The 21,050-nt window shown below is 37.6% G+C and overlaps 1 protein-coding gene across 1 annotated transcript in view; it reads left to right on the top strand.

The window, feature by feature from the left end:
* DNAAF9 (dynein axonemal assembly factor 9) overlaps positions 1-21,050 on the top strand; it is a gene marked incomplete at its 3' end in the record, with an annotated part of 75,216 nt that overhangs the window by 26,619 nt on the left and 27,547 nt on the right. The window contains exons 8-21 of the mRNA XM_081998945.1: positions 1,557-1,655; positions 2,661-2,716; positions 3,841-3,976; positions 5,595-5,676; positions 6,710-6,746; positions 9,657-9,744; positions 10,158-10,234; positions 10,525-10,569; positions 11,032-11,077; positions 11,429-11,540; positions 12,875-12,945; positions 13,704-13,754; positions 14,572-14,659; positions 19,109-19,212. Of these exons, the coding sequence (XP_081855071.1) occupies positions 1,557-1,655; positions 2,661-2,716; positions 3,841-3,976; positions 5,595-5,676; positions 6,710-6,746; positions 9,657-9,744; positions 10,158-10,234; positions 10,525-10,569; positions 11,032-11,077; positions 11,429-11,540; positions 12,875-12,945; positions 13,704-13,754; positions 14,572-14,659; positions 19,109-19,212 (1,092 nt within the window). The remainder of the gene's footprint in view (positions 1-1,556; positions 1,656-2,660; positions 2,717-3,840; positions 3,977-5,594; positions 5,677-6,709; positions 6,747-9,656; positions 9,745-10,157; positions 10,235-10,524; positions 10,570-11,031; positions 11,078-11,428; positions 11,541-12,874; positions 12,946-13,703; positions 13,755-14,571; positions 14,660-19,108; positions 19,213-21,050) is intronic.

The raw sequence follows: 21,050 nt of genomic DNA, 5'->3' as shown, positions 1-21,050 counted from the left end.
GTTGTTTGAATAACTGCTGTAATGAAAATTAAAATGCCATACGGTTTACAAGGCTGTCAGTCTAAATAGTCAATCTCTGATATTTCAATTCTCCCTTCCTGTGGAAGTTTAGGACTTTTCTTGTACCTGGTAAGTCTACCCTGAAACAGACTGACTTACCCTATTTTTAGGTTTTAAACCTGAAAGTTGTTTTTAAGTTTACTTAACCCATTGATTTATTTCAGAAATTTTTTTTCATACAACTCATATAAAGTGGTGATTTTAAAAATGATTAATTTTCTCAGTGAGGATGAAGTTAGGTGATCTTAAAGAGCATTTGAAGCTGGTATATGTTTATCTTTTTTTTTTTTTTTTTTTTTTTTTGTTAGCACAGCTTTGATTTCAAAAAGTCCTGATTTGGACTCTACTTGGGATTTAAAAGAATGTGATGTACCTTATTGCCATGTTCCAAAAAACTGACAAAAGCACTTTTTAGTTCTTAGCTTCTATGAAAAGCTTATTTGAGACTGGAATATTCAACAATAGTTTCTCCCTCTAAATTTAAACCTTCATTTTAAACCTCCAATATAGCCTTTATTATTATTTTGGAAGGCTTGTAGGATTTTGTCAACATTCACTCCCTACATTTTATTCAACCCTGCGTTAATGAAGTGGCTGAAGTAAAATACCGTATAATACCTACACCGCTGCTAAAGTTCTGGTTTTGCCTGTTATATACATGTGAAAAACTACACTTTCTAAAATCAGGGTATCTCTCATCTTCCAAGTTAGTATGTGACAAGTAACTGAAAGTAAGCTTGAGATCATTTTAAAGTTGCCTAGTTCTGTAAGGCTCCTGCTTTATCAGCATGGCACGCTTTTCTTTTTATTGATTCTCTGATTTTTTTAAATTAATTTGAATGCAACATTACCTGTAGTCATCTTCCTTTTTTTCTGCTTTAGTGAGGTGTTACTAGTACTTCCTTTTCCACTTACTAATTTTTTTTTTTTTTTTTTACAAATGCAGATAAAGAAATGACTGTCTGCCACGTGCATATCATGAGCTTCCCAAATTCCCCAGCCTGTTCCTCATTTTCTGTCCACAAGTTTACTTAATGCCAGATAGAAATTACTGCAGAACCATATATGGATTTAAAAATTGAAAATGAAATCTGTCCCAGTGTTTATTTTGGAAATCTTATGGGAAACGAGGTCTGACTTAAGAGTGATCTCAAAACATGTTCTTCTATAGGTTAAAAGCAGATCGTGCGAGGCTCTGGTCCTTTTCCCTCTTCTGCCTCATCCCTCTCCAAAAAACCAAAACCACCACAAACAAACAAAAACCACACACCCAAAAAAGACACCCTTAAAGTCCAGCAGAAAGTCCTTATCTTTTGAAAGATGCTTATTTTCTTGTACTTATTGTTTCATCGGACAGGCTGTATTCTATACTGCACAGTGAAATGTAGTCCATGTTGTTCTAAAGTAATTTGGGTTCATTCAGTACGACCTGTGACTTCTTTTCTCTGGTATAACACTTGCCATACTAAGTAATGTTGAATTTTTTTTTTTCCTAGGATTTAATGATTTTTGAACACCAGTGGACCAACTTTTTTGCTAATTTTGATACTGAAATTCCCTTCATTCTGGAACTATCAGAATCTCAGGCGGGGGAGGTATGCCTGCTGCAGTAATCCTTTGAAATGCTAGTGTCATCCATGCAGAAGTAATAAGTATTAAGTATTCAGCATTGTTTATTGGTTTTGGGTTTTTTCTTTTTTTTTTCCTCCCTACGCCATCTCACCTTTATTGTTTGAGGGGTAGAAATCTATTGGTTTCTTAAGTTCACTGCCCACCTTACCTGTATGTGGAATGATGGCTTAGGACTGCCTGGTGTAGTTCACAGTTGAGTGTTTGTTCACTGATAATTGAACTTAGTTGATTTACACCTGCACAGCAGACACCTATTTGTAGGTAGATTGACTTTCATTTTGGTGGAATGTCTGGTATGTACACCTCCTAACAAACTGAGGTTGCACATGACAAGTATCAAGCATAACTGATGGTAACATACAGCATGGGTGAAAATAGCACAGTACTTTTTGGTAGTGGCTGTTGCTTTTTAAGCATATATGAGACTCAGTGGTGTTTGGGTTTGTTTATGGAGGTTGGAAGTAGTTTTTGAGGGTTCAGGAGTCTTCTCTTAGAAGGGTAACTCAGGTTCGTTCACAGAATCATCAAGATTGGAATAGGCCTTTAAGATCATCAAGTCCAACCATCAACCCAACACCACCGTGCCCACTAAACCATGTCCTGAAGTGCCATGTCCACACAATTTTGAACACCTCCAGTGATGGTGACTCCACCACCTCCCTGGGCAGCCTGTTCCAATGCTTGACCACTCTCTCAGTAAAGAAATTTTTCCTAGTGTCTAGTCTAAACCTCCCCTGGTGCAACTTGAGGCCATTTCCTCTCTTTCTATCGCTAGTTACTTGGGAGAAGAGACCAACCCCCACCTCACCACAACCCCCTTTCAGGTAGTTGTAGAGAGCGATGAGGTTTCCCCTCAGCCTCCTCTTCTCCAGGCTAAACAATGATAATGATATTCTTAATGATAGTGAGGATATATCACACTTTCTGTTCACTTACTTGTTAATCAGATATTTTTTTTTTCTTCACAGCCATTCAGAAGTTATTTCAGTCATGGAATGATCTCAAGCCATGTAACAGATAACAGGTATTACTCATTAGTCCCTGTGAAATTGTGGTATCACTAGTACCTCGGTATGTTATTTCTGTATCTCTGATGCCATAATGCTTATAATTCCTATTGGGACCATCTCAGTATATCAGATCTCATCTTTGCATATTTAAAAAAAACAACATGCGAAGGTACTTCTGGGTGGGATAAACCGAATTTTCATGAGTTTTAATGCTGTGGCTATTACATTTACAATGTCAACATGTTTGAAACCATCTGCCTTGTGCATTCCAATGTGATCAATTTCTTCATGGTCAGGTATCTAAACAAACTCATGAACTGCCTACAGAGGACGCCTATGTTTGAAAATATTAGTCCTATTTATATGCTACTCAAAAAACAATTAAAATATGAAGGTTGAAGATGTCAGTATACTTTTGTGAGTCACAAAATGCACAAAACCAGTACTTAAAGCAGGGCAGTTAAAAACCAAAATTTTGGCCAATATGAGATGGACAATACAGGTCAGCTTTGTTTTATTTCAGCAGAGAAGGTTAAGTGAGAAGGAAGGTTGTTTGTCATGTGTTGCAAAACCAAGCTTTCTGCTGTTTTGAGCTAAATAAAGGTTGCTTAGCTACTTGAATGTCTCTGCAGATTCTTCTTTATTTGGAATTAAACATTGGAGTTCAATGTCCTTTATTGTTTTCAGCGTCCTATGTTGTTTGCATATAAATAATGAAAAGAAAAACCTTGACCTCTCCAGCTGAGTCTTGGGCCCAAAGCCGGAACTAAAACCAAAATAGTTTTGTTTCATTCCCATATAGTCATTTCAGGGTTTTTCAAGACGGTAAATTTTAAACTAGTCAGCTTTTCAAGGCAATTTACTTTAAAAACGAGGAAAAAACCCTTGTAATATAATTTGGGAAACAGCCTTGAGATATGTTCTCGTATATGAAAGAAATTATAGTCTTGTAGGTTTTTTTTTCCCTTGGAACTTGGTCTTTTCAATGAGAGAAAAAAAAAAAATTTTTTTTTTTTTGTCCTACTGTTTTAGTGAGACATTCAATAGTTAGTCCGTCAGATTTGGAAGCTTTGATTTCATTTGTTGTTCGCAAGTTTTCTTCAAGTATTTTGGTGGTGATACCCTCTTTTCTCCTTAGTCCGAGCCGGCAACCCTTTGTTCTGTTTGGTAGCCACTCAACGAAGGAAAACTTGAACTCTGGTAACTTTAATTTTCCATCAGAAGGACATCTTGTTCGAAACACCGGCCTTGGTGGAAGCACAGCTAAGCATATGGTAAGGCTTTTAAATAATTATCTGATATTTTTAAGAAGTGTATGTTTTTTTCTTTGTATATTTTTTTGGTGCCCTTAAAATGAATTAAATACCCATTTTTTAACGTACAAAACCATGTTACCTTAACAGTCAGTCAATTTAAGAACAAATTTCATTTTTTTTTCTCTCTTTCCAAGTCAAGCTATACTGGATGTTTAATCAGGGATTGCTGAATGAGTTAAAATATCTTTCGTATTTAAAAAGACAGCTTTTTTAACACTTGTAGTGCTGTAAATGTGTGGGGTGGGGGAGAGGGAAATGTTGTTTATGAGGACATTTGTCTTAGCCATAAAGTGAAAATCTTCCTGATGGTAGCATATGATGTATTTAACTCTGACACAGATTTTATTTTAAGCAGAATTGTTTAGCCGTTTCTTAAATAGATATGGAAAGACACTTTTTTTGATAATGACTTTGTGACTAGACAAAGGATACTTACACGTATCCAAGTTTCGGTGTATGCTTCAGCAACTGAACAGTTCATGAAACTGAAAATCTTTCTGGTGTTCAAAGAATGTTAAGATCAAGTTGTAAGATTAACTTGTTTCCATTTTCAAGTAAAAGCTTAGTTTTAAAACATATGATGAGGTCGATGGCTTGTTGCACCGCCGTGCAGGGGACGTAACTGGGGAAGCGACCCCAGGGAATTCAGATCCTCTGGCTGGCTGGGCTGGGTGCATCAAGAAGGTAACTCGCAGCGAAGGAGGAGAGGTAGCGTGCAGATTGCATTGTGTAGTTCTCCCTACTAGCCGATTTTCATGGGCTCTGGGAGTGTCCGTCAGTTGTGCGAGTCCAAAGTCTGTGCTGTTGAGGAGATGGATGTGGTTGAGTACAGGTTATCGTGGAGTGAACGTATGACTGAGGGAATGATTTTACGATCTTATCATGACAACATTTTGTGCGTAGCTGCTTTAGGGATGGATGTATGTGGATATTCTGGACACATTACCTTGATCAGAAGCCTGAGAAAGGATTGTATTACCATTCCAGTGAAATCTCATCCTCCATTTCCTGTTCTATCTAACCCTATTTCCATAAAAACAGTCCAATTTTGTTTTTTTTCCCCTTCTTAACATTCCCGTTCAGACCATTTGATATCTTTCATAATGCAGGTACAGGTTTTTTTTCTGATGCTGTACTTGCTGCATCTGTTGTTCTCAGATTCTGACACTGTTCTCAAAAAGGTGGTTTATTTACAGGTACAGGTGGTACGGTTTTAATAGGGTGTCATGAAAATAGTAAATAAGACCAAATGCAAGCATAGTTATGGGAACCTGACACACTTTCCTCTTCATGAAAAGAGCAGTTGACGTAGGAAATTGAAAACACATGCTTAACGCTTATGGAAGTCAGAGCTCATCTCCTTTCCAAAGCCTTTCAACCATTCAGGTCAAGTCAAAAGTGAAATATACCTTTGAAAACGTAAGTTGCTTTTTTAAAATCCAGTTAAGTCTGTGTTGTGCACTTCCTGTAGTATGTCAGTGGTTAGAAGACTTAAGGGGAACTTAGCTTATTGTTAATTATTGCACCAATTTTTTTTACTGATGTCTTTTTGTATCTCATTAATACTGCCAACTAGGTAGTGCAGTGTGTATCTCCAAAGGGACCTTTGGCTTGTTCAAGGACCTATTTTTTTGGTACCACTCACATTCCTTTCTTGGGTAAGTATATTAAAAACACCAAGCAGTAATTTAAGGCAGTTATTCTCTTTGATTATTTAAAATATGTAGTGATTAAAAGATGGTTTTGATTTCTTTTATGAGCATTGAGTCATGCAGCGGTAGATACCATGTAATTCTGTAGCTGGTGCATGAAATTTTGATGGAACATTGTTCCGTTGCACGTCCTACGTTCATGTGCAGAAATCTGTCGGATATTCTCAAAGAATGATTCAAAGATGAAGAAGTGTATTTGTGTTTGCATCAGAATGCAGTGTGAAAGTAGAGAGCACCTGAGTGTGCAGGCCTTTTGCAGGCACTAGATAAACATTTAAGTTGGTGTTTCATACAGTTTGATAGAAAAATAGTCCTCAAAAATCTAGTAATTCAAAGTGGTAGTTGTCAAATAAGCCTGCTTTTTAAAAAAAAAACAAACCCACCAACAAAATAATTAAGGATTTTAAAAGGTGGAGAAAATTGTTTGACTTCTGTTCTTTATCATCTGGTTTGCGTCAAATTGTAATAGTTTGTCTTTCCTAATAAAAACAAGCCACATGAAATTGTTAAAAACAATTTTCTTACCCATTTTAAGTGGCTGTATGAGTCCCTGGATAAAGTCAGTCTCCTTAGGGTTACTATACATCTTGAAACCATATCTAGCTCAGAAAATATCTGAAGAGAAGATGGTTGGAGGCTTGCCAAATGGAAGGAATTATAGCATGTTTTCTGCTCTAGCTGTGCTTGTTCCTGGGCATCCAGGAATGGCCACTTTGGGAGCCAGGGTAAAGTGTGAGAGAGATCTTGGTTCTGACCCAGTGCCGCTGGTTTTAGGGGATGCAGGTCTTGGTCTTGGCCACAGTATGTACTGATACAAGTTAACCTGTGCTTTGCTCTTTTTTAAATCTACAAACAAATGCATTTCTATAAAATACTGGATAAATGTCATGTAAGATATGCAGCAGAGATGTTACGTCCAAAAGTTCTGTGTAAACACTTCCGGAAGTGCTTAAAACAAACAATTTTGTTTTTAATACAGGAAATGACAATGAGACGCACAAGCAAGCTGAACAAGTGTAAGCTGCCAACTTTTTATTAATCCTTAACTCTTCACTCTTTCTACCATGTAGTAGTAGGTCAAAACTGCTTTTAGTCAGCAGTAGCTGTTGGCATTTGCAGAGCTACATTTTTGTTTAGAATAATCTGAATGTTCAAGGCTCTCAAAGGATGTTAATGGGCAAACTAGGAATTCTTAGTGTGACATCCCTTCTGCTGTATGGCGAAGTATGAAAGGAAGTATTAGTAAATTTTGTCTAAATTTTATACAACTTTTTAATCTTAACACTTACTTGAGTCACTTTAACATGTACTTCATCTACACCTAGGGGGAAAGTGTCTATAACTGAATGGGAGCATGTTCCATAGATAGAAGTCAAAGTAATTTTTTAGACTAGTTTCATTAAGCTAAACAATGCGTAAGATTTATAATGTTTAGTGAAAATGCCAACAGAGAACACTCAAACTTGTGAAGAAATTTCACTGTGTTAAAGGGTAGATAGAAGTTAGCTTCTGAATTTTTTTGTTAGTAAGCTACAAGGCTTCCGCACGTTTTGACCTTCACAAAATAACGCTTTGTTTATCCATGTTGATGTCCACTTCTCTGCATGTTGTAGATACCTGTCAGCCTTTAAGAACGTGGTAGATAATCTGCTTTGGTACTGCTCTCAGTCTTGATAAATCAGACCTTTCCTTAGAGATTTTGTCCTCCTTGCTAGTTAGGATAATTTCAGGAGCCTGTTCTTGCCTCTGCAGTGGAGCAGTTTGCAAGCCTGCATGACAGGTTAGTGAGATGTTAAAAGATGTGTCCAAGGGAGCTGGTAGCGGTGACCTTTCATGCTAAATACCATTGACTTTTGATAATCGTGGTATGGTTCTCAGGCGTACAAGAAGTTAGTAGACCAAGCAGCAGTATATTACATTTTATAGTAAAGGTGACTTTGACAGATAATCTTGCTTACATAGATGTTCTGCTCAAACATATAGAATATCTCTTGTCCTACTTCTAAAAGGCTTTGTACTAAATACAGAGGGGTTCTAAGCAAAGCAGGGGTCTATTGACAGAGGCAGTATTTTTTATGAGTATCTTTTTCTTGGAAGGGTCCCATTTGTATTGGATCAAATAATCTAGTTTCAACAACAGCAGCAAAATTAGCTTTTCTGGCAAACATGACCTCACGATTTCAGAATGAGTTTGCAGTTGAGTCCTGTAACTAGTTCTTATATTTGTCAGTGTTTTCCAATGAAATAAAAAGTGGAAAATATTTCATAAGGACTCTTCAGTCCAAATTTGCCTGTATAAATACTACTTCCTAAAGGAAGCAGAACTGCAACCTTGAGTGCAGATTGACTAGAGTGCATGAACTGACTGTGTAACTTCAAGTATCCCTGGGGTAAACGTATTTTTATTTTTATAAAGAAAATACCACTTTCTGGTTTGTGGTGTTAGTGTTAAAATTTTTGAAACAGGAAAAAGAGTAAGGTAACTATAGCATATCAATGCAAAGCACAGCCCACTGTGAGGTGTTTTCTTGCAAATAGTTATATGTGAATTTGAGTGAAAATAGGAATGGTTCCAGAGTTAGGAAGAATTATACACATTTCCTGTAACGAGTGTGTACTGAAAACATAAATTAAATGCCTGTGTTAGTACATGAAGTACATGAAATTGCAGAGAAGAAACCGCAGAAAGTAGTAAAAGGTTGGATTTGAAAATCTCTTACTGCTATTGGGGATGAAGTTCAAAGACAAGCATTGGTGTATTTTGAGGTTCTTCCATGTTGAGCCATGTTTGGGAGCTTCAGATGCTTTTTTCCATCCTTCAGGAATGCTTTGCATATGTGTCCTGGTTTCAGTTTTTTGATGTTCTTTGGCTGCCCGACTAGAGAATCTAGTCATAAAAGTACGCCATGTAGATGCTCATGTACCCAAGAGTCGGGCCACCGAAGAACATCAAAACAACCATCAGGTGGATCAGGCTGCTAAGATTGAAGTGGCTCAGGTGGATCTGGACTGGCAACATAAGGGTGAATTATTTATAGCTCGGTGGGCCCATGACACCTCAGGCCATCAGGGAAGAGATGCAACATATAGATGGGTGCTTAGTTGCCGGCTGGGGCTAAACCACGACAATATGGCTTAAATGCTGTACCCTTCTCTTTCTGCCCCCTCTTCCTTCCCTCAAAATCTAGCAGTTGCAGAGGAGTAATGAGAGGAGTTAAAGTTTGGGGAAGTAGAACTGTTTTGTTGATCTGTTTGTCTTTTTATTCCAATTCAGTTGGAAGGCAGAGACTGATGTTTCTTAGCTGGGCACAGATGGGTTTTTTCAATGGTTCTGGAGCTATAAATATGTCGGTAGCTGTAAGTCACTTCTGAAGCTTCACCCGGTCATTGTTTTCTTCTGTACAACTCTTTCAGTTCGCTTTTAAGAAGAGAATCAGACTAAGCTGTGATGTAGATGTGCTGAAAAGGTTCTGGTGACTGGTTTGGTTTGGTATTTTTTTGCTTGACACGCTCTGGAACAAGGCAAGCTCTGAAGTCGGTTCACTCTGTTTTCCAGTTTTGCTTTTGCAGAACATGGGGCTACCATTCTATTTTTGTTGGAATATTTAGGATGTGATCCTCAACCTCCAGGGAAAGGCAACAATAAAATGTCTGTTTGTTTTCTTGGCTGATGAGAACAGGGGTACATTTGTGCCAAGAGTGGTCTTTTTTTTTCCCCAAGATACTCTCTCATTTGAGCAATTTACTTGCTGTAATTTATTTTTTTTAAGATGAAAGGTTAAGTATAAAGCTATTTTTACACTTACTTGAGCAAGGACCCCTTCCATACAAGGGAGTTGTGTTATGAGAGGGAAAACTGCTCCTTTAAACAGAGGAGGAGGAATCTCTATCTGTCTAGTAAATGTTGTGTTTGTATTTTTCTTCAGTACGCTGTTGTCGCAAATATATACTGCTGTTGTAGAGGCTGTGCTTGCTGGCATTGAGTGCTATGCTAAAACTTCCACTGAATCCAAGGTAAATGAAGCACTGATTCTGTACATTGTAATTGTTGATTTGGATTGCTTGCAAAGTAAGATTATACGCAAACCAAAAAAAAAAAAAAATTCAGTCAACTGCATAACATTAATGAAGTTAATACTGTGGCCTCCAACCAGTCACTCTGAATTATATTAAAAAAAAAAAAAACAGAGAAATTTCAGAGTATATCTAATCTTAGCCATCTACAATTATTTTTCCATCTTTCATTAATTTTCCTAACCTTACAGTAAGGAAAATCAGATATGTGAAAGAACAAATTTTAGCCTGGTGCATCAGTGTGTTGTTGTTTAGTGTATGGTCTCTTGTTTATCTTATGGGTGCTCTTGTAGTTGCTGGGATTTCAGATTGTGGGAAAAGATACTTTATTCTTGATTTCCTTTTTTTTTTAGGCAAAGGAGGTAGCAGAGCAGATGCTCATGTCTGTGTTAGATACCCTTCATTTAACACAACTTAAAACTGCATTACGGTATGTATTTTCAAATACTTATTGATTGATGTATTGTCTCGATGCATTAGTTTCCTTTTGGGGGGGGAAAAAGTACACCAAATGTTAATCTGAAACTGAACTTGTGTGACTGCCCAATTTCAAGATTTCATAATGTATTTAAACTTTTAAAATCATGATAATTATTCCATTTGTCTTTTCCTGCTTTTTAAAATTACTTCAGCAGTTTTTTTAGTTTTAAATCTGTTAGTGCATATTTTTTACATGTAGCAGTATAAAACATTTTTTCAGCAGTACTTTCTTCTCTACAGCTCCAGAATCGCTTTTCAAATTCAGGCTGTGAATAATCATGGAAGGTTTGTATCACTGTCTTACACTTCTTGTTCTTAAATAGTGTTTTTAATACAGTAGTAAGTTTACTTTTCTTGTCTTGGAGCTTCTGAGGAAACATTGCATTTGATTATTTCATAAAAGATGTACTAAATGCTTTTGCGTGTGTGACAGTTTAATAGTTTCATATCTGTAATTCTGTGGAATCTTAAAAACATCAGAAAAAATCTAAAACAACTGGGCAGACCAATTTTATTAACTGTTATTGAGTAGAGGCAGCATGAGCCTATTAAGAGTTTCCTTTTAAAACTGTGCTTTTAACTTAGTTGATATTACATGCTTGTGCTTTTTTAATCTCCATGCTGTTTAGTTGACTGAAATGGCGTACAAAAATAAGAGTTTATTTCAAAATAAAATAACTTTTTTTGGCTGATAAGAAGTCACGGAAAATGACCTAACCTTTAAATGTTTAATTATTATTGTTCTAGAATTACTCCATTAGAAAATGAGGATAGCCTGTGTTTGATTAAAACAGTAAGTAAACTGTTCAGTATTGTGATTACACATTTTATTAGAAAATAGAACTCGAGTGGCTTTTTTATGGGACATGCTGATTTTTTTTTTATCTGTATGAATACAAATGTAAGAGGAGAGGTGAGAGAGATTTCAAATGCTGAAACCGAGGTAAGATTGAATTTTAAGATTAAGGTGGACAGTGAAATTTGGAATAAAATGGTAACATAGAGTTATGATCTCAGACTTTCCACCACAACATAGAACGGTTGTGTTTTAGGAGGCTTAAAACATACGGAGTTTGCTGCTTCAACCGAAATATTTCAAGTTCTGCTTTCTCGTCTTTTCTGTCCAACTGTTTGATTGCTGCAGGCATCTATGATGGTATTTGACATTCCAGATTTGCTCACAGGAAAAGGATGCTTGGGATCTGTTGTCTTTTCAGAATCATTTCTAACATCACAGATACAAGTAAAAGAAAAAGGTAACTACTCTAAATTCTAATACTGACATTGTTCTGTTAGCTTTGTTGTGGTGGAATAGCAAAAGGGCTTGGGCTGGATCTTACTATTATTACCATTACGGTTTTAAGCCTTTGGGCTAATGAGAAGGCCTAAATGTTTTAGCTTGCTAGTAATGAATATCTTAACTATCAAGACAGTTTCTTTAATCTCACTTTTGGGTTTTATGGCTGCCTTGTGATACAGCAGGGCTGAGGTGTAAAAATTCAAGTGTAATACTACCTGTCCTAGATTTTCGTCAGTCTTTGTGCCTATTTTCTATTGTATGAAGAAACTCAAACAGCTCTCTTCCATCACCTTTGTAACACTCATTTTATACCACATGTTTTTGTTTCAGTTGCTCTTTGTTTCTAAGAGAGGAAACAAAACTAAAAAAGGATACAATTTTTGGAAAGCTTGTTTTTGAAACAGTCTTACATTTAAAATACAGGATACTGAGCAATTTCTGTAACACTAGACAAGTGCACATTTTCCAGATTGTTTACATGTGACAAAGAAACATAGTTGTTGAGGTTGTCTGAAGAATATTTATGAATTCTTGTATCCAGACAGGCTGTGGGTTTTTAACCGTAAGAGTTGGGAACACTTGGTGGGGAGGACAGCAAAGGAAGACGCCATCATACAGACACGAGTATTATATATATTAGCTTAGATTTAGCACTCTGATGTCTAAAGCAGAAGTCTTGGGCTACTAATTTGGGGTAGGTCACAGGCAAGAGTTGAATGAAAGGGAAATGGTGAGAAAACAAGAGGAAATGGCCTCAAGTTGTGCCAGGGGAGGTTTAGGTTGGGTATTAGGAAAAATTTCTGTATGGAGAGCGTGGTCAAGCATTTGAACAGGCTGCCCAGGGAGGTGGTGGAGTCACCATTACTGAAAGTGTTCAAAAAATGTGTGGATGTGGCACTTTGGGACATGGTTTAATGGGCATGGTGGTGTTGGGTTGATGGTTGGACTTCATGATCTTAAAGGTCTTTTCCAACCGTAATGATTCTGTGAAGTATGTAGCTTTAGGTGAAGAAGATAGACATGATAAGGAAGTGTAAGAGGTATATACTAAGACCAGAATAAAAAGTGTTTCTTTTGGTATTGTATAGCTGCTCTGTGTATGTTAGAGCACGAGAAGACTGGGAGCTTGTCTGCTGTGAAAGCTTCACTTAAACACGAATAAGTCCTTAAAATAATGAGGAAACTTTCATATTTCCTAAAGAAATTTCAAGACCTAGAAGTAACTTATTGAACAGTCTGAAGCATGTGCATGGTATTATACTACGCTGCTTTCCATGTATTTCCCTGCAGATGGCAGCATTAATTCAGAAACCAGCCACATAATACTGACTGCAGCTATCCCAAGATACGCTTCTTGGCTGGTTAGTACACAAATTTATTTGAGTGTTTTTCTATAAATTCACAAATGAGAACTTGTTATAAAAGTATGGATGTATGAGGGAAAAATATGTAACTTGGACATTGAAACAGAATATTAATATATTATTCTGATTTTTAACTATGGACATGAAGTAAAAAACTAGTAAGTGGAAACAGGCTGATGGTTCCATTCATAACACAAGCTTTAAATTATTTCGTTTTCACCATTTCATTTTTTTAGCTGTGTAAAGGCATAGGTTTTTTCAAGTACACGGTGTGGTTTTGAAAATTCTGTTTATTGTGGGCCACTTTAGATCACTCAAATGTGTGCCCCAGCAGAAAGAAAGGTCTGCTTCCAGACCTGCAATGTACTCTACTGTATTAGAGGTAAGATTGCCCAACTCCATAACATTCATTGCAACATTATACCAGTTGGCAACCCATACTTCTGAAATGCTTCAATAAAAAATAAGACTGAATGGGATACACTACTTTGTGTCTATACAATACTATTTTAGTCTTTTCAAACAATTTAATGGGGAGTATCCCCTTGAATGTGTTTCAAGGAGCTATTTCAGTCCCAAAGTAACACAGTATTGAAGAAAACAAAGCTGTCTTTGAAGCCCTCCGGTTTCTGGACTGTATGTGTTTGTGGTACCTAAGGTTCTTGTTTGCCTTGAATCTTACTTAATTCTTTTTATTTAATGTTATACTTGCTTTATGTACTAATGATGCAAATGGAAACCGTTTCTGGCTACAGGTTGAAGATAGTGATGTGAAACTGTCTGAAAAGGCGCAGCATATACTGAAGGTAAAATTAAATACTTTTGTCAAACTATATAAGTTACACTTTCAAAAACCAATACCGAAAAGCTCTTTGCTAGTAAAACTGGCTTTTATGTTTGTTATTCCTCTTCTATGAAAGACTTGCCTATTCTACCCTGTTTCAGTCTTTGACCTACAAAAAAAAATACATCATGTGTAAAAGTTTGAGATTTTCTTTATTTCAAAGAATGACAAAACGAAGAGCAAAAAGAGTTCTAATAAACCTACAATTTCATGGAAGTCTCACTAAGGATTACCCGTGCAGCTCACGTGTTTCAAAAAAAATCCCCCAAACTCAATGTCACTCTACCTGCAGCTTTCTTTTAACTTAATTACTGTGCTAAATGTCTAAAGGAAAACACTTTAAGCACTATGAAAAAGAAAAGAATTTGGGATCTGTGAACATCATAAACCACATGAGTTTCACATTTGTGGTTTAATTTGTGGTTACCAGAAATCTTCATTACAAATAGATTTATTTTCCTGTAATACACTTTTCGTTCAGTAGATTTACAATCTAAAAACAAAAAGCTATGCCTTGTGGTTATGACAATAACTTGTAACTTAATAGCTGCAGGCAAAACCAAAATCAGGGGGAAGTGCTTTTAAAAATTACACTCTTGAGATGCTGTCTTTCACTAGTTCTTCTGTATCAATGCAGTTTAAAACTTTTGTAAGGGTTCTGACAGATGCTATTTTAAAAAAAAAAAATCTCTTGAAGCAAAAGCATAAGAAAATGTTCTTGCCTGGATTATAGTCCTTGATGCAGTCTGTGACAGTACTGTTTGTTTTTTCCTGTTTAGGAAGACAAATCTTTTCTTGGCACTTTACTCACTGGAGGTGATGGAGCATATATTTATTCTAGCAATCCACAGGCCATGCCTGCTGAAGGTGAGATGAGTTTTTTTCCAATTACTTACAGAGTTGGTCCACTCTTTTTTAAACAAGAGAGAGGTGCACGGTTTCTGGGATTTACCCATCTGGTGAGCATACCTATGCCATCGTCTTAAGCTTGCTTTCCATTTGTCTTTGCAACTTTCTCGTGTTAAACTCCATGTTTTACTATTTTGTCCCCAACCTCTGCTTGAAACTCCTAGTCCTAGAAGAGAGATTCCCGTCAGAGCCATAGGCACACGGGACTCGCCTCACATGATTGAGAGTGAGTCTTTGCAGACCTCAGGGATGACTTTCTGCTATAGTTGAAGTTTAAAAGCATGCACAAACTGGCTGCTTCTATCTGTAATGGGTGGTGTGCCATGTTTTCTGCTTTTTCTGTACCTATATGAACATTAGGTTGGAAAGATTGGGCATTGCAGTAGTGACAGTATGCCAGGGGCTCTCAGCTGGAGAAGTGAAGGCAAACAAGTGCCTTTTGGGCAACGTGATACGCTGGCTGTGATGTAGGAGGGGATTGGAATGATTTGTTTCTATTCCTTCTGGAGCTGACATGCTGTTCCAGTTTTTTTTCCATTGTCATTTTCAGTGTTTATTACCGTATTACAGAAAGATGCTTGATCTTGGTCCTTTTCAGATTCAGTTGAGTTACTGCTTACTGACATGAGATTACTAGCAACAGTCTTGGATCATTCCTCTTCTTTTGGTGCTTTTTCCTTCAGGAACTTAAGCAGCATAAATATCCCAATAATACGACCAAAGACAATTTGGGAGGATTGTTGGAAGGAGCTTCCCTCACTCCCACAACCTTACATTAATGTGCCTTGCTTTGTCTTGAGAAAACTCCTAGAAGAATAAATATAAGTTGTTGAATCAAAACATATTTCTTAAGGCACAATATATTTATATTCCTCTGTCCAGAGAAGGTATTGATGTATTGTCACAGTATTGATGTACATCAATAGATAACTAATATCTGATATCTAAATGCATAGTAATAAGCTGATGATCTTTAGGGAAAAATCTTTAGCTTTATTGTTTTTGTAATTTTGCAAAGAGAGTATTGAGGATAAATAAGGATATACAATTAAATAGTGATTTTCACATAGAGGAATTTGCTTTTGCTCTAATTTTAAAGAAAGAAGGCTAATGCAGAATAACGTATTTAACTATTTTTCAATACAGGGCTGTGGGCACAGGTTCACTGAGTAAATAATGAAGGGAAAGAATGGTGAATTTAAAAACAATTTTTTTTTTTTGTTGGCTTTTTGAAAACTGACTATGTCTGTCCCAGTGGAGCCATCTACTTTTTCCCTTTTTTGGGGAGATTTGTGAAGCTAAGTGTTTTGATGACTCTCGGGATGGAGAGTTTTAAGTAGGTGGTATAAGGACTATTATGTAACATTTCAACGAGTGAGATATTTTCTTAGGTGTCAAGTGAAAATGAACTTGATCTTGTTCCCTTTCACGTATGCTGCAACACAGTTTGCTGTGCTCTAATTTGGGCTCTGATGAGGTTGCAGCTATGTAGTCTGGCAAGATGAAGTGAAAAAAAGTGCTGTAACAACAGGTGTTCATCTTCCTTCTGTCACTTGTGACTTACTGTAATAAGGTATACATTCATGACTAAAATACATCAAAAAATTTCAAGCTGTTAAACTCTTTCCTTAGTATGCTAATACAACTGCTGTGTTACGGATTTCTGTAGGATGAACTTAACCGAGTGAATCAGTCTTACCAATTAAACTCTCCTTTGTGATTAATCACTTGTGGAAAATACACAAGTAGTAGATGAAGTTGTTCTTGATATAATTCATTGACTTCTATGTTAAAGGAACCTGTTTTAGTTAGGATTAATACTCTCTTTGCTTGCTTTTCTGTTACAAAAGAATTAAGATCTCTGATTTCCTTTCTTTGCCCATTGCCATATTCTCTGTGAAGTGTGATAGTCTGTGAGATTTGACAGAAACGTACTTGAAGTGTTGTATTTTGCGTTTTTCTTCCTCAGCCACTCAATAGAAGGCACATAACCTGTGCTGTGGCTTGGATTTTGTGAGCACTGAAAGCATCAGCAATGACCACGTTGTAAACTATTAAACCTCCACATCTATGCAATTACCATAGAATCGCAGAATCATTAGGGTTGGAAAAGATCTTTAAGATCATGGCCATCTGAGGCCATTTCCTCTAGTTCTATCGCTGGTTACTTGGGAGAAGAGACCAACCCCCACCTCACCACAACCCCCTTTCAGGTAGCTGTAGAGAGCGATAAGGTCTCCCCTCAGCCTCCTCTTCTCCAGACTAAACACCCCCAGCTCCCTCAGCCGCTCCTCATCACACTTGTGCTCCAGACCCCTCACCACCTTCGTTGCCCTTCTCTGGACACGCTCCAGCACCTCAACGTCCTTCTTGGTGTGAGGGGCCCAACATTGAACACAGGATTCGAGGTGCGGCCTCACCAGTGCTGAATACAGGGGCACGATCCCTGCCCTGCTCCTGCTGGCCACACTAGTGCTGATACAGGCCAGGACGCTGTTGGCCTTCTTGGCCACCTGGGCACACTGCCGGCTCATGTTCAGCCAGCTGTCAACCAGCACCCCCAGGTCCTTTTCCCTGGGGCAGCTCTCCAGCCACTCCTCCCCAAGCCTGTAGCGTTGCATGGGGTTGTTGTGACCCAAGTGCAGGACGCGGCACTTGGCCTTGTTAAACCTCATACAGTTGACCTCTGCCCATCGATCCAGCCTGTCCAGATCGCTCTGCAGAGCCCTCCTGCCTTCCAGCAGATGAACACTCCCACCCAACTTGGTGTCATCTGCAAACTTGCTGAGGGAGCCCTCGATCCCCTCATCCAGATCATTGATGAAGATACTGAACCAGACCGGCCCCAGAACCGAGCCCCGGGGAACACCGCTTGTGACCGGCCGCCAGCCGGATTTAACGCCATTCGCCACAACTCTCTGGGCTTGGCCATGAGCCGAGCCATTATGTGTGACTTTGTCTCCCTGCTACAGGCTCTGAATTTGGACCTTGAATTTGTGATAGTAGTGTTTCCTAATTTAATAGCAGCTGTCTCTCCAGTGCAATTTTTATGTTGACTAGACACTTCAGTCTCAAACAGTTACATTCATAGTTAGCAGAGCCTATATGTTTTTCAGGTAGCTGTTGAAATCGTGTATCTAAGTACGGTGATTTGATTTCATATCATGCTCTTTTTTATTAAAATGATACTTTAATACTGAACAGAATTAAGGATCTTATTTAAAGTTGCTGTTTCACGAGGAAAATGTCATAGTTTGTTCATTATTTCTTCCAAGCATTGTTTGGAAGAACATTGAGCTAGCTGTGCAGTCGTGTTTAGCTATATATGTTAGTCGCTTTGCTGCTTGGCTTTTCTTTTTCTTGAAGCGTAACTCTGACTAATGCCATCTTTTTCTTTCTTTTTTTTTTTTTTCTTTTTTCCTTTAAAGAAAATATTTAACCTTTCCCTTTTGCTGACTCACATGCTTCCCTGTATGGGATGTGATCCTGCTTTTAATGCATGGTCCAGCACTGGTAGCAGAGGTCCAGCTGGCAGCCCCTGCTTAGTCATTTGTTCAGGGCTTTCTGATGACTGTTGGAAATTAGCTTTTTACTGATGTCAGTTTGGAATGTCAGTCTTCGCTAGCACTTTGGAATTTTGTTTTTATCCATTATACCATCTAGCCTTGCTGTTTCTCATTTTCCAGCTGCTTTCTCTGGTTGTGCAGGTTTTTTAAAAACCAAAATGTCTGTATACTGGCAAGAAGACTGATAGAATGAATGCCATGTCTCTCTTGGCTGTCACTAGGTTGTTAGCTTCCAGGGAAACTGCTAGCCCAGTAACAGTTGTCTCTATATGCAAAAGAAAATGCAAGTCTGCAGGTAAAGGGCTTTTCTGTTTTAAACTCTGTCTTGGTCAGGAAGTGAAAGGAAAACTCTTGTGGGTTTTTGGGGTTTTTTTTATTGTCTGCATGTTATGTATTAGTATAATTGCCATTTTGCTGAAAATCTGACCAACTTGTTACAGTGTTTAAATTTTCAGTTGTTTTAGATGCAAGGTTTCCTTAAGGTCTTGTTTTGTCAGTTTTACATTTCTGTAAGTTTGCAATTCAACATGGTGGAATTTTTTTTTTGCTTTAAAAAAAAAAAGAGCCACAGAATACTCATAAGTGGGCTCCAGGGCATAAGGTTAAGTGAAATGCAATCGTAGTCATGATTCCTGCCCTTGATGGTGAGACCCAGTAAGGATGGAATGCTCTGAATGCTGTCTAGATACTATCCTAAATTTTTACTGAAACGTACTGCATGTTAAATATGACAAAATTCTGCAAGGACATAGATTTCTTCCTCAGAAAGAAGAGGCATTTGTCACATGACGCTGAAATATTCACATATACCTAATATGTTTTTTTTTCTTTTAAATTCTAGGCAAATTGTACTTCTTTTCTGATGGCATTCTCTTTTCTGATCTCCACCATGGCAGCATTTCCATTTCAAAAAAACATATGAGTTCCATTTCTCTCTATGATGGGGTGAGTATTTTGTTGGTTCCTACTGTCATAAACTCTATCAATTTTTAACAGTACTTCTGTGGGCTACTGGTACAAAATTTTGATTTCAGTTGCAGTTTTGTGTGTGTGTGTGTGTGTGTGTAAAACTAGTAACTGATGCAAATCTCTATACTTTTGGTATTGGTTAGCTTAACCAATTACTGACTAGCTAAACTGTAGGGAGGAGTGAATTTTGTATTAGACTATTATCAATGTGGTGTGGAAATAGTAGTGTGGAAAATTGCATTTTTATTAAAAGAAAAATTGCTGAACATTGCATTCATAAAACATCTAGAAGTCTTAAGTGATGGATAGAGAAAAGTTCAGGGCATTGTGAAATCATATGGTGTATCGGAGGGTGAAATGCTGCCTTCTGTTCAAAATATATTTAACCTTCAGTCAAATGTCCATGGCAGTGTACTACTTATCTCTGGAGAGGTCACGAGCAGTGTCTGTCTACTGTCGCAGAGCGTTGTATAACTGACAGGGTGAAGGGACTGGTTCACGTTTCCCAGGCAGAGAAGTGAGAAGGAAAGACATGCTGCATGGAATTACACATATTCTGAGTAATTACAGTAAAAGACACAATGTTAGGTGTAGACTTTTGCCATTCTTGTGATCAACTTACATCACTTCACTTGGCCAACTTGCCATGCTAATAGTTTGGTCTTCTGGCTTAGTGGGAATTGAGAATTAGGTTAATAATGGCAACTCAGCTTTTCTTTTTCCTCTTCAAGGCAGAGATGTTGGGTTAACTATCACCTTTTCAGAATGGAAAAGAGATTATTTTGGTTGGTTATTGTTTTCTAAGCACGGCAGGGGGGTGGAATCTGTTTCCTTTAGTTTCTATTTTCCTCAGGTACAATATTACATATTTTTTTTAGTGACCTCCAGAAAGCATTGTGTTTCTATGATTTCATCACATAATGGAGGAAACCAGTAAAATACAATAAAAGTGTGTGATTCAACTGAGATGAAAACACAGTGGAGAATCTTACCTTAGCTGCCTTTTCTTGTATATCATATTGATTGCCTCTTGGTAGTTTAAGAAGCTATTTTAACACTGACCTTCCTTCTATTGTTTGATTCAAGACACTCACTTTCATAAAACGAGCTATTTATGGGACCTGGCTATCATTCTTGAACTGATGCCAGATTTTTGTGTAAAGCTAAACCTTGACAGAGAGCATTTTATTGTTCAACTGACTTGGCATAATGCAAGGGTGGAGAACTTAAAATGTTAAGAAGTGACAGGAGAAGAAGGGTAATTGTTAGTACGCTTTTTACAAAAGCTACTGTAACAACAATATTGATGGAGAAGAACGGATAATTTAATGCTAGGATTAAAAGAAAAGATACAAAGACTTTAAGTGATGCGAAGTAGTTTCTTTTGTAGTTCTATCACCATGCCTGCTAGAAGCTTCTCTTTTTAACTTTAAAATGTCTCCACTTCTGCAAGCTTCTGTATTCTGAGAAGCTGGGCACCTAGCTGCCACCTAAGCTCCTGAAGTCCTTGAGGCTGATAGACACCGAGGGAATGGAGGACAGGGTAGATCCCTCACAAAACTGTACCATGAAGGTCTAAAGCAGAAACCATCCCAATCTCAGCAGAGTCAAAATAGATTTTCCATCTCGTAAGGCAGCACTATTCTAGCTTAGTTCCAGCCATGCTGGGAGTAAAAGAAAACCCAACAGGCTACACTGCTGCCCAGTCTCCAAACACCCAGGTTTATTTCTTTTTCTTCTGTAGCTGTTCAGTGTCTCAGTAAACTGTATCAAAGCATCTTTACTGTATAGAAATTAAGATGCTATGTGCTTGG

Source organism: Phaethon aethereus (genome assembly GCF_964289735.1).
Source record: "Phaethon aethereus genome assembly, chromosome: 4".
Classification (NCBI taxonomy): Eukaryota; Metazoa; Chordata; class Aves; order Phaethontiformes; family Phaethontidae; genus Phaethon; species Phaethon aethereus.
The sequence above is the reverse complement of the archived record's forward strand: the minus strand, read 5'-3'. Positions and strand labels throughout refer to the sequence as shown.